General features: G+C 40.8%; 1 protein-coding gene and 5 non-coding genes across 8 annotated transcripts; all 6 read left to right on the top strand.

Annotated features, from left to right (window-relative positions):
- Positions 1–9,658: 9,658 nt before the first annotated feature.
- Positions 9,659–18,371, top strand: EIF4A2 (eukaryotic translation initiation factor 4A2). Of its 3 annotated transcripts, none has more exons than XR_010917733.1 (12): positions 9,659–9,761; positions 11,325–11,370; positions 11,451–11,583; positions 11,862–12,001; positions 13,117–13,285; positions 13,713–13,822; positions 14,190–14,333; positions 14,779–14,916; positions 15,300–15,389; positions 15,649–15,728; positions 16,520–16,623; positions 17,565–17,705. XR_010917733.1 is itself a non-coding variant. In XM_067536591.1 (11 exons), exons 1-11 carry the CDS (start codon positions 9,733–9,735, stop codon positions 17,707–17,709), a joined length of 1,224 nt encoding a protein of 407 aa, XP_067392692.1. In that variant the 5' UTR covers positions 9,663–9,732; the 3' UTR covers positions 17,710–18,371. The 3 variants fall into 3 exon arrangements, 1 of the variants encoding a protein (XP_067392692.1); XR_010917732.1 differs by having other exon boundaries at positions 9,660–9,761; positions 16,520–16,627; positions 17,565–17,704; XM_067536591.1 differs by lacking the exon at positions 16,520–16,623 and having other exon boundaries at positions 9,663–9,761; positions 17,565–18,371.
- Positions 11,722–11,792, top strand: LOC137145734 (small nucleolar RNA SNORD2). Its single transcript, XR_010917744.1, has one exon. It is a non-coding gene; the product is annotated as a small nucleolar RNA SNORD2 (small nucleolar RNA).
- On the top strand, positions 13,550–13,621 carry LOC137145735 (small nucleolar RNA SNORD2). Its single transcript, XR_010917745.1, has one exon. It is a non-coding gene; the product is annotated as a small nucleolar RNA SNORD2 (small nucleolar RNA).
- On the top strand, positions 13,866–13,992 carry LOC137145736 (small nucleolar RNA SNORA63). The gene has a single exon (XR_010917746.1). It is a non-coding gene; the product is annotated as a small nucleolar RNA SNORA63 (small nucleolar RNA).
- LOC137145733 (small nucleolar RNA SNORA81) lies at positions 14,392–14,572 on the top strand. The gene has a single exon (XR_010917743.1). It is a non-coding gene; the product is annotated as a small nucleolar RNA SNORA81 (small nucleolar RNA).
- Positions 15,099–15,226, top strand: LOC137145732 (small nucleolar RNA SNORA63). Its single transcript, XR_010917742.1, has one exon. It is a non-coding gene; the product is annotated as a small nucleolar RNA SNORA63 (small nucleolar RNA).
- Positions 18,372–18,988: the final 617 nt, after the last annotated feature.

Here is an 18,988-nt window from a genome sequence, read left to right on the forward strand (position 1 = left end):
GACAGAGCAGACCCAAGGCTTTTCTCATGTAGGTACATCTACACAGCAGCTGGGAGGTGTTGATTCCCAGCTCTAGTAGATGTACATCTGCTATCTCTGCTTGCGCTAGCAGACTAAATATAGCAGCACGGCCAAGGTACTACAGGGGACGACTCCAGCTAGCCACCCGAGTACAATCCCATTTGACCCCTGGGTACATATTCAGGTGGCTAGCTCGAACCACTGCCCATGCTGCCACAGACATGATGCTATTTGTTTAGTGTGCTCGCTCAAACAGAGCTAGTGCATGCATGTCTACTCAAGCTGGGAATTACACCTCCCAGTTGCCAACTGACTGCTCTATAGGCCTGAAGAGCTGGAATGCACAGTGCTCTGCTCACTCTCCCTCTAACTCCTGCAGAAACACAAGGAGGTCCCATAGATGACTGAGAGGAAGGAGATCAACAATAAAGGCAGTTCTAGGTGGCAGATTGGTAGAAAAGGAGGTCCTAGAAGGGGAGGATCTGAGACAGCAGCAAATTATCATCTAATTCCTCCAGTCTTGGCATCCCACTACACTTTGGGGTTTGGGGAATTGGCACATGGCCACTATACTGTGAATATTCTATTAGGTCTGCTTTTGCCATCTTTAAGGCTCCTTTATGGCACCAGAGCAGCATAGACTGGCTTTAGCAGGGGATAGACCTGACTTCCTATTGTATTGGGTCTGTTGCATAAAACATATGGCTAAACCTGCCTTCAATGGATCTTGGAAGAAGTGGAGAACCAGTGAGAGAGTCCCTGGGTTGAGAGGGGGAAGGAAGGAGAGCTAAGAACTGCAAGATATGACAGAGAGGCTAAGCAGATGTGGAGAATTCAACAACAGTCACTTAAGGAAGGATCATTCTGCAGCTCACTCTGCAAGGCTCAACCACTTTGCAGAATTCCACTTTGCAAATCCGAAGCCACTTCTTGACTCTCCACAACTGACAAAAGTATTTTGAGTACCATTATTTAGCAATGAGATGTTTTAGTAATTATATTTTTCACTCATATTATATCTAATCTAAGGCATGTCCAAAGATTGATCTATCATAAAAATTGTATCAGAAATCACCTCCATTCTTCGTAGGAAGGCACTCAGGGCACTGTACAATTAATAGCCATTATAGTAAACAACAATTAAACTATCTTTATACACACAACATTGATGTGTTCAAGATCGGGTATTTAGCATTACTTTTTCTTGTTGCTGATTCACCATACTGGATTTCTTTCACAGTTGCTTTTGCTCATTAGGGTAATATTTATAGTACACAGCAGTGTCAAATGGTAATTCAGAAGCAGCAACAGTTTCTAAATGATAAAGTAGCAGCTCTTCTTCCTCCTTCCTTTGCAATATTTCCTCCAGAGAGCAGGGGAGTGTGCTCATTGTTGCCACCCTAAGCAGTTGAGATGAAACAAAGCACTGAAACGAATTTCCTTTTCTGACAGCACGGCCACCAACTTGCTCTCTCTCCCTTCCCCCAAGTCTTTCCAGTGCCCTCCTCTTACCTTCAGTAGCAGAAGAAATCCATGCTGTTGCTTTTTCTTGAGCAGCAGCTCTATGCCAGCAACAGCTTGAGACATCAATCCTTCGCATCTCTCACTTTCATTTTCTTCATTCAGCATACAGAGGCATGATTTATTTGCACAGTATATTAGCAAATGCAATTTCAATGTGCATTTTGCAAGTGAATTTGTTCTTTAGGATTGCTAAGATGTATTTTCCAGATAGCTAATGTTGCTCTCACTAATGAAAGGCATTAAAGGAAATCAGAAAATTCCTTTAATGTATTTATAATAAAACCATTTATAACCATCTTCTTTTGTGCTTTGGGTACATGGTCCATAGATAAAATATCATGTCCAAGTGAGGTCCTGAAAGAGTTTTAAATATTTTGTGCATAAATTGAATAAGCCTTTATTCAACATGACACCTATATAAAATCAGTGATTTACTTGTGAAATTCCTGGAGGAAGAAAAAATGTAAAGCCATATAAGGGTCTGGCAGTTTCAGACCAAGGTAAATTGTGCATCAGAGTATATTTGGAAATGATAATACAAGCTACAGAACAGTAGTTATCACAGAAACAAAATATTCCCTGACTGAGAGGTCATTGAACATCTACAGCCAGGAAACTCATTGATTAGAAAGGGGCATTTCCTAGGTTTCCCCCACTTACAAATTAATCAAAAAATGGGGTGCGAATAAATGCTAAATACAATAGCAAATAAATCACTATATGAGACTCAGAAGCACACTTCATGAGAGGCTTTTAAAGGAAGCACTGTGACAAAAAGGAGATAAAGTAATAAATAAATGTATTTCTGTAGCTGAATGTGAATGGTCATTTCTGGTTCCTGCTGTGTAAGGAACAAAGCTTCTGGTTACTGCTGACTGCTGTGACATGTTGTGCTAAAGTGCATGCTCTGCATTAGCACTAATGATTGCCACTGTAACTCTTGATAACTCCCTATTTTGCTGCACCACTCGGCACATTTTGTGCATGAAGTTCTGCACACTAAAATGAGACTATACTCTAATCTGCATAGCAGCATATGCGGCTTGAGAGACTGGGGCTTTTTTCAGTTTTGTTTTCCTGGCATCAAAGAAATATTTGGCATACGACTATATTAAAACTCACAGCAAAAATCTGGAAATTACTGGATGACGTTTGTGACCCAAAACTGAGCCATCAGAGCAGTTTATTATTTGACTTATGCTGTGCCCTTGTGCTATGTTTTAGTAATAAGTTTGTGAAACTGTTATTTGAATCATTTACACCAAACACTGTTGTGTCCAAACAGCAGCTTTTTTCACAACAAAACCTTATAACAAACATGTTTGTGCATCTACACCTACCACACTGCTGAGTCTGTATTAATGCATTCTGGGAAAATCTGGGGAGCTATTACATAGTAGTGCCTGAGCTATGGATAGAAGGGCTGATTCTTCACTGCCTTGCACCTCATGTAATCATTTATATCAATTTGTCGGTGGCTGGTAGGACCACTGTAGTCAAAGGCCATGCACACATAGCTGCACAAGCACTACTGTAGGAAGTCCTATTACACAGACAGCTGGAAAGGAGGACTGGTCCACACCGCATGTCTTGGTGGTCCTAACCACACTCCAAAAAATAGCACATAAACAGTACAACAGAAAGTTACATGAAGACAACTTGTGTTGAAAGCCTAGGTGAAACATTCTTAGCTCTGTGGACATGTTTACCCCCAGCTATGTCACTAACTAGTTAAAAAGATGTAATATAGACCATGCCTAGCATCTTTCATCCAAGAATCTCAAAGAGTTTTTATAAACATCAGATAATTAAGCCTCACAACATCCCTTGATTAATTGCTATTTATTAAAGGCCCCACTCAGAACTGGGTGCTCCATTGGTCGAGGCATTGTAGGAACACGCACACAAAAATATGATTTCTGCCCTGAACTGCCCAAATCTAAGAAATCCCTGTGAGGCAGGAAAGGATTATTATCCTTATTTTATAAAACAGGTTTAAGCAAGGCACGGAGAATTGAAATTACTCACCCATAGTTTCATAACAGTGTCAGAAATAGAACTCAGGAGTTCTGATTCTCAATCACCTGCTCTAACTACTCCACCATATTTTGTTAAAAAAATAAAGGCTAAACTAAGATCCTTTAGAAATATATGTTTGCCCTGAAGATGGTGCGTGTTTTGGTTCTGAATATACTCTTTGTTTACAGTTAATGATGCAGTGAACTGTCCTAATTGTTAACATTTACTTATTGTGATAGATTGTATAAATGCTGCAGAATACTCAGTGAGGGAAGTAAAAATGTCCATCCAGAGTAAAGCATGGAAACTTTTGCTACATTTGGCTGACACATGAAGGGCAAAACAAGCAAAGAATGCTTACAATCCAGAGAGGTGAATACCTTGTGTCATTTCTTTCCTAATGGTTATAAGGCTAATTTTTTTAATGTTCTGACAATAAAAGCCTAGAAAGACATTTAAAACCTGAACTCTTCTGTGCAGTGTTTTACCAGTTGATAAAGAGCCAGTCAGCTGTTGTTTTAACCAGATAGTTGGCTGAGCAACCACTCACACTTATGTTGTTACTTATATAGCACCATAGTTAGTACACTTGTAAATTGAATTATTTTGCATTTATTTCAAACAGCAAAATTATCCATTATCCTTCTTGGTGTAAATATATATTATTTTAAGAGCATCCTTTATTTTAAATATCTGATTTAATCATTAATATTGGGTATATAACCTACTACAACCAGCAGCCACACAAGAAATTCAACTTCCTAGTATACAGCAGTTTAACTAGATTTAATTTCTTTACTCAATAGTTGCCATCAATTTTGTATCTATGTAAATTACTATAATTCTAATTAACAATGAACAATCAATAGATTTCACTATTAGCAGGACTGAGATGCTTGACTGCAGAATGTCTAATTCAAAGGGAAAAGGAACCCACACTAAAAGGAATCAACATGATGAGCAGGGCCAGGCCGTAGCAGTTGTTAGATAAGTAGAAGTAAATGTGACTACTTTGGTACAAACTGAAGTTAATTTAACTTGGCAGTTATAAACTTGAGTTTCATCTGTGGACGCCAAATTGAACAACCAAGAGAATAAATATATCATATGAAGGATTAAATTGTACTAAGAAGAAAAACAGATCAATATCAAGATTTTGCTCAAATTAATAAATATTTTCAAATTTACCTTTTCTCAGAATTTTTGAGGCAGCCACCACTCTTATTTTTTGCAGACTGCTTCCGACAAATGTACATGAAGTACAGTGTACCATGGTAGTGCAGAAGTCTTCCACTTGGCCTGAAAAATAAATGTAAATGCAGTACTTTTTCAGGATGATATCAGCAGCTGTCACTTGCTTAATTTTTCTAGCCATCTTTTCTCTTGCAATCTAAAGAACAAACTCTGCCCTCAGACACATGCACTCAGCTTCCATTAACTTATTATACTTTGCACTCTAAAGCACCTTCCAACTAAGGATCTCAGCATTCTTCACAAACATTTGATTTGCCCTCACAAAACCCATGTGAAGGAGTTATTACTATCCCCACTTTAGAGAAGAGGAAATTAAAGAGTAGACAAAGACTTGATCCTGTTCCACTTGAAACCAATGACAAAACCATTGATTTCAATGGTGAAGTCAGCCCCTAAATGACTTGCCTAAGGCTACATCACAAGTGTGTGACACAGTGGGGAACAGAGCCAGCATTTCCCAGCTTCCAGTCCTGGGCCTGAACCACTCAACTCTTTTCCTCTGTTCGGTGGTGAGAATCTGAAGGTTAGAATCTGACTCCAAATCAAACAGAAGACTCAAGACACCCAGTTATTATTACAATTGTATCTCTTAGGTCTGCAGTATGTAGAGGATTTAATGATCAATAAAGAAATATTAAATATGAGAAAGGGAAGACCTAAATATTTCAACAGAAAAAATTGTATGCTTTGAGATTTTATTGGGTCAGCATGCTTCCTATTAGCTGGGAAAATCATAAGAACATCACAAATCTTTTACTGAAATATAGTATTTCAAAAGCATATCCCAGTTACATTGTAGGTATTTTCCTTGTTTAAGGAAAGAAAGACTCAAAGGAATTTTCCCCGAGGTCAGATTGGCAGAGACCCTGGGGGGTTTTCACCTTCCTCTGCAGCATGGGGCATGGGTCACAGGTCACTTGCTGGTTTAAACTAAAGTAAATGGTGGAGTCTCTGTAACTTGCAGTCTTGAAATCATGATTTGTGAAATTCAGTAACTTACCCAGAGGTTATGGGTCTATTACAGGAGTGGATGGGCAAGGATCTATGGCCTGCAACATGCAGTAGGTCAGACTAGAATCACTAGATGATCATGATGGTCCCTTCTGGCCTTAAAGTCTATGAAGGCAGGACAGTCTGATTGGATTGGGGGAAAAGACTGGCACTATAATAGATCCACCAATGTGTGGCCCAGTGCCTTGAGAAAGGATCTTGGAATATTCCAAAAATCTAGTATAAAATGGAATAGATATTAGGTAAAATTTTCAAAAGTACTTATGTGAATTAGGAGCCTAAATCCCATTGACTTTTGATGAGACATGCTCCCAAGTCACTTAAGGGCTTTTGAAAATTGTACATATTAAGCCTAATGCACAACTACTTAATGAGCTGAATCAAAGAGCTCTCATTAACTTGGTCAAGACCCCACTGAGATCTCACAATGCAAAGGATTTCAGTTCATAGAGTTTAATGCTGCAAAGGACCATTAAATCATCTAATCTTACCTCCTGTATACCAGAGGTCATTACATTTCACCTAGTTACCTACCCGTATGTTGAGCCCAATAACTTGGTGTCTCAGATCCACAGGATCAGTGCTATACCTCCAGTTCTGGAACAGCCTCTAGGAGGAACCCCTTCAGTGTGCCCTTAGGTATCTCATTCTTCCTCTACAATGCAAATTGATCTGTCCCTGTAACCTCTGATGTGCCCATGAATGGCCAAATGTCTGCAATTGCATCCAGATGGAGGCATCGGTCTTTCTTTAGATTTTTTCCAGACAATTTATCCACTCCCCAGACTTTTCTGGTTCAAACGCATTTTAGTCCCATATGTCCTTCACATTTGAACTGTTCTTCAGGCCTTTACCACAGTGGTTCTCAACCTTTCCAAACTACTACAACCCTTTCAGGAGGCTGATTTGTTTGGAATACCCCAAGTTTCACCTCAGTTAAAAACTAATTGCTTACAAAGTCAGATATAAAAATACAAAACTGTCACAGCACACTAATGCTGAAAAATTGCTTCCTTTCTCACTTTTACCCTCTAATTATAAAATAAATTGATTGGAATATAAATATTGTACTTACATTTCAGTGTGGTACTTGAGTCTGTTTTTCACTGGTGAACCTTGTTTGAAGTCTGAGCCCCAGCCCATAAGGCTGAAGCATGTAACTTAGGTTCACGATGCCCCATGGGGTGTGGAACCTCAGGCAATTGCCCTGCTTGCCACCCCCTAATGCCGGCCCTCCACTTGTGACACCTCCTAAACCTGTCCCATGCCAGTCCCCAGTTGAGAAACACTGATCTAGATGAGTTGAGTACCCCCTGGGAGACTTCTGAGTACCCCACGAGCACATATACCATTGCTTTACCACACATCTGTTAGGGGCTTTCTAATGATACCTTACATGACACCTATTAGATATAGGTTATGACATAAGGGAATTGGCCAGATGAAACTCATTACCTGATCCCAGTGAACCCCTTGCACTCTGGCACTGAGATGCTTTTAGGGTCACAGCCTGTCTCCAAGGCTCTCACACCCTCCCTACCTGACATATGCCCCAACCACTTTCCTTCTTCTACCCATCCTGCTACTTTCGCATCCTGAGGAATAATACTTCATGAACACTGCTATCAATGGTTAAGAACAGTTTACACTGTGAAACTGTCTGGATTCTATTCTATTCTGTCTAGGGTTATGAGTTGGGTGAAACCTTGTTATGGGCTGAGTTAAAACCTCATTAAAACTGATGTACAAATACACCTTTCACTTAAGATAATTGTAAAAAACACTTATATTCCTTGAAAATAAACAAGATTGTATCAAAGAAAATAAAAAACTCCATCAATTTCTCCTTTGAACTGGAACATCCCCAGAACCCCAAACTTTGAATAGATGCTCAGGTCAAAAGAGGGCAACATTTTATTTACCACACTTATCACCATCATATCTGAGCCCCTTCCAGTATATCACATTGTTTGTTCTCTCATCCTCTCCTGAGGGGCAGAAGTATATGCAATGTAGTGTCTTGTTTTAATAGGATGGGGAGGGGGTGTTTTGTTATTTAAACATACATATTGCTATTTGTTTATGTTAGAGAAGGCAAGGTCAAAGAAATGCATCTTGCACTTGGAGTGGAAGGTGGTGAGGTTTGTGATGATCCTTGGTTCCTAGGGGATTTAATTCCACTCAGTCTGGCCACTGATAAACTTCTGTCCCTTGTACTGATCAGCTTTACCCTTATTGTAGAGTCCCATTGTCACAAATGTGAAGAGAAAAAGCTCTTTCAATAATTCTGATAAGTGTAGTAAATGAAGCAATACTTTTTTATTGGTATAAAAGCAACTAGCATACCACCATTGGCCATTTTGACCTAGCTTGCACAATAAGAATTTACTTATTTAATGTATTATCTTGTTTTATTTTAGATTGTGCCATCAAAACAATATTTCCTGACACATTGCCATACATACACATACACATAGCAATCTGTCACAACAACTTTTCCATCACATACAAACAAAGCAGCAGCAATCCTAGCGATGGCACAGGTTAATTCCCACACAAACATCCCCCAAGGATACCTTCATTTAGAATACATACCCACTTTTTAACTCTGTTTTACAATCCCCTCCGCCAGTTTCTGCTACCTCAGAAACAAATCAATCAAACATTAATTTCAATGCTGCCCACAGCACAACAGGATTTGAAGCTAATCTATTTTACCTATCCAGGTTTTTATACAGCACCCATCACCACGGTATCTGAGCACCTGAATTAAACAGCAAGATGGCTGTAGAAATCACCCTTCTAGCCAATCAGTATAGACAGCAACATCTCCCTATCTGAACCGTCTCCACCAGGGTCATCTTCTCCTGCATTCATTCCATCCTACTCCTTCATCCCCTGGTATCTATTCCCTGGACTGCTTCCACACAGCCTTTTCTTCAGAGCTCCACAGCCTCTCCTTCCCTTTTCCCCCCATGCCAGCATTGCCAAGTCCATGCATTCAGAACTACCGAATCACCCCCGCCTCCCAAAATCACAAGATTGATTTAAAAATCCCCAGCAGGTTTTTTATTTTGACTATTTGAGTTTCTTTTACTGCCCGCTTGTTTTGGAAACTTTCTGAGTTCGGTTTTTCAGCCCCCGCCCCCCTCCTTTTTTTTTTTTTTTTTTTTTTTGGAGAGTGGTAAATGAAAGGGTAGAGTCTCACATAATGCCCTGACTCCTGGAGCCCAGGAGTAACAGTAACAGTGCAAGACTGGTGATAAAATCCTGCTAAGGGGCAACCCTGCTTGCTGATGCTCCCACTTTGACCTGTGAACCCTCCCCACCAGGACACCCCCCCTTCCGCGGGTGGGACCCACATTCCCTCCCTAAGCCCCCTTCCTTCTTCCCTTTCTCAGCTGCCCCTGTTCCTCCCTCTCCTCTGGCCCTTCTCCAAGCTCCCCGCAGTCTCTACTCTCTCTCCCCTCCCCCACCAGTCTAAGGCTCTGGCTGCAGCAGGGGCCAGGCGGGTAAACCCCGCGTGTGCCGGTGGCGGGCGGTGGGGGCTGAGCAGGAGGACGGAGGAAGGAACCGGTCAGGCTCACACCCCCAACTGCTGCAATATCCTGCCGCCTCCGAGACACAAAAAAATAGTTCCCCAGGCGCCCGCTTTTTTGGCCCTTTCCGCTTTACGAACCCCACGGGAAATAGCACACTTAATCTGAGTGGGGACATCCGTGACGCATGCGAGCCCTAAACATGGCATATTTGTGTATTGGACTGTGTGGCGATATGCATATCCCTCCGCTCCGAAAGGCGGAATGAGTCCCGGCGGCAGGATGTGTATATAAAGCGGACGTCGCGGTCGCGCCAGCCTTTTCAGTTGAGGAGAGAACAGACGTGGGGTTTGGATATCGGAACATGTCAGGGGGTTCTACGGATTATAGCAGGTATGGGGTGGGTTGAGGGGAGGGGGAACCTGTTGGGGCCTTGCTGGTTTATTTATTCTGAGGCGATTTTGAAGGGCAAAAAGGACGGGCGGGGAGAAGCGCGTGCGATGGCGGGTCGTTACCATTGGTGGGAAGTACCATCTCGGGTGGGGGGGAGGGTCTCCTTACGCTCCCATCCTATATGGTTCCGTCTAGATGTCCCCTTGTAGGTCGGTTTTTCTCGCATCTTGGCTGTTTCGGGGGCTCCATACACCGCTCCTACGGCTCTCCCCCCCCCAATGGTTTAGCCCTGAGAGGAGCCGGCCATGGCCCTTCGGCGCTATATCCCCCCAGGATTCCCGCTGTTGGTTCACTCCAGTGCTTCATAGGCCCGGCTTCGGGCGAATCCATTTTCATGCAGAGGGGGAGGGGCGCGGCGCGGCCCTCGAGGCAAACGCCGGTCGCGTTTCTCCGGCGTTTGTTCAGTGTCCCCATCTTGCGCAATCCAATGGGGTGGAGCTCTCGCGAGAGTTTGTCCGCCTCAGCTGGGGGTGGAATTCAGCAGATCCTTATCGAAGCCGGCCAGCACACGTCACTCCTGGTTCTGCTGGAGCGCGAGCTGCTCCAGGGGTTCTCCGCCCTTTCACCTAGCAAGCCTCCAAGTGCGACCCCGTGGGCTCCCCCTTCGCCCCGGCCCGCCTGGGCTCCTCATTGCCCCCCTTCCCCGGGAAACTGACCTATATGTACAGAGCAGCTGGTATTACTGCTCGCCCCCATCCCCTCGAATGCAGCTCCTCCATGCACCCTAAGGGAGCTGTGTGGGGGGAGCGTTGTGCCTCGCTCCCCTGCCTCATGGTCCCTGTGCGGGGGTGGGGGGGGGGGTGAGCGATATCTGTCACCACTTACTTCCTCTCCCCCATGTTTCTCTGCTGGGCTAGGGTCTCACAGCACTGTGGGTGGCAGCTCTCTGAGCTCACAGCCCCACGTCTGGCTGGGCTCCCAGCTCGACTCCCACATATCCCCAGTGTGGGAACCAATGAGCTAGTCTACAATGTGCAGTATGGGCACTTCTCTCTGGCAGGGACTACAGTTCCCAGCATGCAGTGCTACCTGTAGAGCAGATTTTTTTGCTGTGAGGGGAGTGCTGGGATGGGATTTGTAGTCTCTGCCCTGGGCCTATGTTTGCTACAGGGGAAGTGTTGCATGTTGGGGCCTGCTATTCCTCAAGCCTTGTTGCTAGCCTTGCTGTGGGGAAGCAAGCTGTGCTGCCACTTGTAGTTTGCCCTTGTGGTTTGCTACAGGGTAAAGATTTCTGATGATCTTACACTGTGGCATAGTGCTCATGATTCATATGAATAGTGACTGAGCCTGACACAAAGTGTGGGGCAATGGCATCTCTGGGGCAGAAGTGACAGTACTCATGCTGGCAAAATACCAAAGTACTTGCTAGAGTAATCCATCACTGGCTCAAGTTCCAATTTGGTGTGGGCAATGCTAGCTAGTGGTATGCAAGGTGAGGTCCTGTTTCCCATGCGGTTTGTTAGTTGCAAAGAGTGTTAATGGCCTGCTCTTTCTTGGTAACAGAGACCATGGTGGCCCAGAGGGAATGGACCCTGATGGTGTCATTGAGGTGAGCAAGTGCATAATATTTAGACTCAAATCAAGTATGGAGGTAGCTAATCAATGTAGTAAACCTGCTTTTTCTTACAGAGCAATTGGAATGAAATTGTTGACAATTTTGATGATATGAATTTAAAAGAATCCCTTCTCAGGGGGATTTATGCTTATGGTTTTGAGAAGCCTTCAGCTATTCAACAGAGAGCTATTATTCCATGTATCAAAGGTAGGTGAGCACAAAAGTCTGGTGCATCTATCTGCTAATAGTGACAACACAAGTGAACTAAAAAGAGATTTTTTTAAATGTATATACTATGTTATACTTAGTGTGTTGATGACACTTGTTTTTAATCTTTGCTTGAACAAGTGAGATGATGGTATACCATCTTTCGGGACTGACCTGAAATGGAGAGAGCTCTTAATGACTGATCACTTATTTCAAAAGGAATAGAATTAATGAATGACTTGTGTGGGAGCAGTAAATGTATATCCTACTTTTTTTAGGGTATGATGTGATTGCTCAAGCTCAGTCAGGTACTGGCAAGACAGCCACATTTGCTATTTCCATCCTGCAGCAGTTGGAGATTGATCTCAAGGAGACCCAAGCACTAGTATTGGCCCCTACCAGAGAACTGGCTCAACAGGTATTGATAGTGTAGTTAAAAAAGCTGCTTGTGTGTTGCATAGGTTTCGGGTTTCACAACTGTGTAGGACACTTAACAGACTTTTTAAAGGGGTCTGTAACTAATATCCATTCAGAATCCTTGTCACTTGAGTGTAATGGGGAAACAGACTAGCTTCTGTCCCATTAGGTTTTCCCTATCCACATGAAGGGAGTTCAGATGTGACTTCTTTGGAGGTGATGCTGGGAGAAGGTGCAGGTAACAGCTGAAAAGCTGTGTAGTTCTGAAAGAGTATCTCCCAGCAAATGGTGAAATCTTAAAAATGATGTGATATAGCAGGATGTTCTGAGTGGAAACAAAATGCACTTTTTTGAAAACTCAAATTTGTGTGCAGTTGTGCAACATGAAAACTGCAGTGCACATGTGATCAGTTCATTGTCTTGTGGTGTATTTATCTGACCCATGCTACGTTGCATGTTTACTTCACCCTCACAAGGCTAACTACTTTATTCTGCTTAAAATGGTGCTGCTTTAATGGAGCTCCAGACACCTTGAATCCTGTACTATTAACAGTGGTTCTAAGAATCCATTGATGTGAGGTTTAATGTGATAAGTGGTCTTAATGGTTGTCTATATTTTCAAATTGCAAAATATTTTATATATCCAATACAATTTGATTCTCACTCTTAAGTGAGAATATTGTTACTTCCTCCTACCCAAAGAGTTGTCAAAATACTAAAAGATGGTTCCAAACCCAAAAAAACCCAGTGATGGTGGTTTCTCAATTCTGTTGGCACTTTGCAGTTTGGCCTCTAAAGGAAAATTCCCTGTTTAAGTTATCTAAAGGAAAAGATCTAGGATTCATTTGATAGTAGAACTGACTCTTCTGTTAAGAATAAAAAACTAGCTTAAATAAATCTAACCCAAAAAATCACCATGTTGATGCCATGTGGTGGGCTTTGCTCTTTAGTGAATATTTTAAATACATTTTGGGGAGATTAGCAGTAGCTTTGACCCAGACAAGTGCTGCATGGTCCTTGTTCAAAACTGAATTGTGAATTATAGGTGTTAACTTTCTTGTTAAGTTCCAAAACATTAACATACTGGAAGTACTGATAGATGGATTTTTATTTTAGATCCAAAAGGTAATTCTGGCTCTTGGAGATTATATGGGTGCAACTTGCCATGCTTGTATTGGTGGCACAAATGTTCGCAATGAGATGCAGAAGCTTCAGGCAGAGGCTCCACACATTGTGGTTGGAACTCCAGGTCGTGTGTTTGATATGTTAAACAGACGATATCTTTGTAAGTACTGAATTTAGTTTCACTTAGTCAATGACTAGTATATTTGCATGTGGAAGTTTCTTCATGGCTTCAGTTGACAATGCAGAAAATAGGCTTTGTAATTTCTGGAGTTCAAATTCCCAACTAATGTAGAAGAAAATGCATATTAAGACAATAGATACATACTTGGACATTCCATTTAAAATTACTGTTCAGCAGTTTGGGGAGAAGTTGTGAATGTTTATAACTACATTAGATACAAACTTAGTGTTGAACGTATAAGGGGAGTGAAGTGATGTTTTACCATCTTTCGGGACTGACTTAGAAATGATGATAAAATGTTTATACTGATCACTCATTGAGGAAGAGGTAGTGAGTCACAGCCATTGTAGATGCATTAAACATTCTCCAGAGCATGGTTTATGAAATACTTCTCCCTTACTCCTAGCACCTAAATGGATCAAGATGTTTGTCTTGGATGAAGCAGATGAAATGTTGAGCCGTGGATTTAAGGATCAAATTTATGAAATTTTCCAAAAGTTAAGCACAAATATTCAGGTAAAATTTAGTTATAACTAAGATGAACATCTTGTGTTTAGAAATGCAGGATAAGTTACAATGTAGCTGCCAAGTGCTGTATTGTCGTTCCCCCTGCTCAAATAAATTGTCTCATGCTATTCCTGTCTGCCTTGATCCCACAGCAGAAAGGGACTCTTGATTTCATACATGTAATCTGTCTTCACTTACCTGTTAAATGATTATTAACTGATTAATATTGAAATTAGTTTAACTGTGGTATCTGTGCTCTTCAGTACCACTGCACTGTTTTGTTAGTTGGTATCGAGTTTCATTAACAGTACCTGAATATTTTCTTAAATTATGGCAGTACAAATGCAAAAGAAATGCTTCTAAAATTATCTCTTAGGTTGTATTGTTGTCAGCCACAATGCCAATGGATGTGTTGGAAGTGACTAAAAAGTTCATGAGAGATCCTATACGTATTCTGGTGAAGAAAGAAGAATTGACTCTTGAGGGTATCAAACAATTCTATATTAATGTTGAAAGAGAGGTAGGTACTAACTTAATTTCCTTTGGCTGGAAGTATTTAGAAGAACTCTTGTCCTGCCACCTTCTTGTTCAAGCACTGTGCTAAAATTACAGAAACCAGGGCTGAGCCTTGGTTTTTGTAGTAATGCTAGCAGAGTACACACAAGAAGAAGAAGAAATGTGCACTAGATCCAAAATGACTTGGGTGGACCTCTTTCTTAATGTCCAGTGTCCTATGTCTTAAGATTTGGTGCAATAATCTATGTGGAAATTTGCATTTAATCCTTACGATTATTTTTCATGTTGTAGCTACATAATTCTATATAGTGAAATGTTAATTTGGTAATCTGTTTTTCTGTAGTTCTTGCCTTCACACATTTAGATTTTTTTTCTTTGAACTGAACTTGTTAGGTAATGCAAATTTAATTACCTGGCACTTTTTCCTAAATACATTCAAATTCATTTAGGAGTGGAAACTGGATACTCTCTGTGACTTGTACGAGACACTGACTATTACACAGGCTGTTATTTTCCTGAACACAAGGAGAAAAGTGGATTGGCTTACAGAGAAAATGCATGCAAGGGACTTCACTGTCTCGGCTCTGGTAAGAGTTGATGCTTTGTTTTATCGAAGACATCTCATGCTTCTGATCTTGTAGGACTGTGTTAAATACATTAATCTCTACTTCAGTGGGAATGATTTTATTGTTCCACAAGTGAAGTGTCTTAACAGATGGATTAAAAAATGTTAATTCTAGGCACCAAAATTTGTGCTGTTTAAAGTCAGAAGCAGGTTAAGTTACAATGTAGCTGTGAAGTGCTGTATTGTCGTTCCCCCTGCTCAAAGCAAAATGTTTCATACTATCCCTGCCTGCCTTGATCCTATAGCAGATGGGGACGCTTGGTCTCATACACATTAAAATGAGAAAATAGATTGTCTACTCTGGAATGTGGAGATCGTAAAAGTTCTCATTTTTTATTTCTCCAGCATGGTGACATGGACCAGAAGGAACGAGATGTTATAATGAGGGAGTTTAGATCAGGATCAAGCCGTGTTTTGATCACTACTGACTTGTTGGTAAATATCTTGGTTGTCTTTAATACTGTACCTATCAGGTGTTTTAGTCAGTATGTTCATACTTGTTGCCAAAAGCTTCTTAATTTGGTGAAGGTTACTACTATAACCAAACCACTCAAGCTCTTGGAAGAGTAAAGACTGCACTCCACTATGGGCTACACAGTTGTGGTTCATCACTATAATGTGGTCAACAAAACAAGGAATAAATTTCATACTTTAAAATGTATGGGCTTTTATTAAAGAATCTATTGGTTTCCAGGCCCGTGGCATTGATGTGCAACAGGTTTCTTTAGTTATTAATTATGACCTGCCGACCAATCGTGAAAACTACATTCACAGGTTAGTTGCTGCACTGTTATATCATTAAATGTCTCCTATTTTCATTGTTTCAGACTAAATCACTAGAACTTGCATCATATTTTCTACATAATTCTATCCGCATAATTTGGACAAACCCACCCACCTTTGGTTTTCTTTGTCCACTGAGTGGACAAACTGAAATAGTGTGTATATCCAATCATAGCAGGAAGGTAGTACCTGTATAAAAAATTGACACTAAGCACTTGACTCATATAGCTGTTTCCATAACATTTCTGAAATGGGGGAGGGGCAGAGCTTCTTGGTTAGTCAATGAAACAAAGCAGTGGGAAAATTTAGATGTTTTAGTCTGTTTTAACATTGTTACTTGATCAGCTCATTGCTGAGGCCTGGTCCAATTGGCATCTGCTGCTGAATTAGTATCTTCTGCAGCATGTCTTGTGGAATCTGATATTGCAAAAAATCAATAATTAGACTTGGTGTGAACAATTAGAAAAGGTTGTCCACCACATCTTTCTTGCTTTAGGCCATGGCTAATTTTTCCTGAGTTGCTGCTGCTGTTCAGTTAGAAGTCTTCCATATTGTTAGTAACTTCAGTAAGAATACTTTCTTCCTGACAGGTCTAATTGTGCTATGCTTGTGACTTCATTGTTTTGGTTTTGGTGGTTCCTCTTACAGTGGGATTCTTTCCTCTGTGGTGTGCTTTTTTTTTCTGGTAGCAATTGTTTCCCTAGGATTAGTTAAATACTTCAAGTGGCTTTGTCCTTAAATGAAGTAAATTGTACTCTGTTACTTGATGTAAAAAAATACAGGAGTCGATAGCAGCAGTTGATGACACAAGATGGTGCTCAGAAACGGCGTTGACCTAATTTAGGACGTGGATTCGTAAACGGCACACTGTTTGAATAAAGAGCGAGTTGGTATTTATATATTTGTTTTTTTCTTTTGTCATGATTATTCACTTTAAGTTTTGTCATGAGCCATTTTTGTGTATTTTAGCTCTTACTGAAAAGGGGTTTCTACATTGTCCAGTTTTCCATGAAGGAAGGCAGAACTGTGTTGGTGGGCTGTCAACTAACTCAAACTAATGTGGTGGTGGTGTAATCTGTCTGACCTAAAACTGCTAATACAAAAGCAGTGATTAGCTTGAGTTTCCCAGCCAAAAAAGGATAAGTTTTCCTGCTGAAAACAGCATCTTAAATACTTGATGTTTTCACAATGAAATATGACCACTTACCATTCTGCATTACAGAATGTAGTTGGAGTACATCTTTGAAACAGCACTTAACTATGCTATTTATATTTATTTTTAACATTCATTAACATTTGTGTGTGCTAGGCTGACCGAGCTCTGCCCAGGCTTGGGAAATGGATGAGTGGCTGGATGTGTAAATCTCATTGCTAGCCATTATCAAATGTGCAGGAGGTGGGGGTTGAAATGTGATATGAATTGCAAACTCATAACACCAAGAACTATACTGAGATTATTTTGCGGCCAAAACCGTAACCTTTCTCTACTGCTTTCTGTAGGTTGGACATTTCTTCCATAAGGTTGGCACTAACTGCTAATTTTTCTTAGCCAAATACCACTTTGATTAGCCACTTGTACTGTAAATACAGCATAAACCAGCTTTTGGCAGCTAAGTGAACAGCGGTTGTTAAGTGGATATTAACGTTTTTGAACATTTTAAGTGGACTAAGGTTGTTACAAATATATTCAGTAGATTACAAGACCAGAAGGGACCATTGTGATCATCTAGTCTGACCTCCTGTGTAATTCTGGCCATAAACTCCGGGAATTTTGGAGACATATCTTTTTTAAAAACATGTTTTTAATGTGTCTTTTGTTTTGTGCAGAATTGGCCGAGGTGGTCGTTTTGGCAGGAAAGGTGTGGCTATAAACTTTGTCACTGAGGAGGATAAAAGAATTCTTCGGGATATTGAGACTTTCTACAATACTACAGTGGAGGAGATGCCAATGAATGTGGCTGATCTCATTTAATCCCTGGGATGAGAGGTTTTTTGAATGCAGTGCTCGCTGTTGCTGATTAGGCGATTCACAACGTGCATTGTGCTTCTTTCTTTGGGGATATATTGAATTTTGTCTCAATGCTCATAACAGATCAGAAATACAGATTTTTGATAAGCAAAGCGACATTTTGTTGTGAGCTCTTGTGGGGAAAGCCATTGGTTTTATCCACTTCAGGGTTAGACTGTTGGGGTTGGGTGGAAAGTCATGCGGTCTGTAAATTTTTTCTTTCTTAGAAACTTATTTCCTAGTTCAGTAGAAGTGGTTTTATTGGATGTTCTTTATCATTTGATAATTTACTTATGGACTAAAAGATATAAGTGCTGTATAAAATCAGCCAATTATGTTAAACTAACATACCTACCTTTATTAATGTTTTACTTATCCTTTAGAGTGAATTTGAAAGGCCTTTACAAATATCTAAGCTTTTTATAAAGAGTATTAAAATGCGTTTTTTGTTTATGTATTTATTCAATAAAGTATTTAATTAGTGGTAAGTGTGATCTGGACCCTGTTAAGCCCCAGCAAGCAAGCAATCATACTTGTTGTCTTAGTTGGGTTAAACCCAGTAAAATTGCCATATTGCACATGTCTTAATGAAGTTTGAATGTTTAATAAAGTACTTCTATATTCACTTTAAAGTGTAAAGGTGTTTTTTTTCCTGACTGACAGTGGAGGGAATGCTTATCATTTTGGTCAGACTTCCAGTGTTGTTTCTCCTAATTTTGGCATTTGAGTATAATCACTAATACCAGTGAACCTTCCCTTCTACAGCTACCCACCTGCTCCACCAGCAGCCTGAATCAGTTTAAAAAAAAAAAAATTGCCTAGTAGCACAGAGGTGACACTACACCTCTACCACTACCACCAGAACAGTCAAGCAGATAATGAACTTGCTAGTGAGCCCACTGACACTCCCATGTCAATGGTGTCTAGACACCTTCCCCCAGTACAGCTTTTTTCACTGAGTGCTGTTAAGTGAATGGAGAAAGAAAAGAAGAGTAAATCCTACAGCAGTGTAAATATGTGTAATGTGATGTAACACTAATAGCTTGCCTAGCCCTGGCTTTGTCTCAAATTTAAATATCTAATGGGGCCTGTGTTGACCATAGAGCTTTGCAGCTGTGGGGCTACACCACTTAACTACAATGGTACCAAAAAACCTTGTCTAGCCAAGTTCTTAAATCAAGTTTTAAGCTTTCAGTTGTAGCCCCCTAAAAAAATCTCAAAGCATGGTGTAGACCCCCCCCCC

This window comes from Emydura macquarii, unplaced genomic scaffold (assembly GCF_026122565.2).
Source record: "Emydura macquarii macquarii isolate MOO-44397 ecotype Brisbane River unplaced genomic scaffold, CSIRO-AGI_Emac_v2 contig_3603, whole genome shotgun sequence".
Classification (NCBI taxonomy): Eukaryota; Metazoa; Chordata; order Testudines; family Chelidae; genus Emydura; species Emydura macquarii.

Excerpts from the sequence above, each read along its gene's own strand:
- EIF4A2 (XM_067536591.1), top strand. The coding sequence starts at position 9,733 with ATGTCAGGGGGTTCTACGGATTATAGCAG. Across the intron at positions 12,002-13,116 it reads CCAGAGAACTGGCTCAACAG|ATCCAAAAGGTAATTCTGGC; the intron begins GTATTGATAGTG and ends TTTTTATTTTAG. Across the intron at positions 13,823-14,189 it reads AGTTAAGCACAAATATTCAG|GTTGTATTGTTGTCAGCCAC; the intron begins GTAAAATTTAGT and ends ATTATCTCTTAG.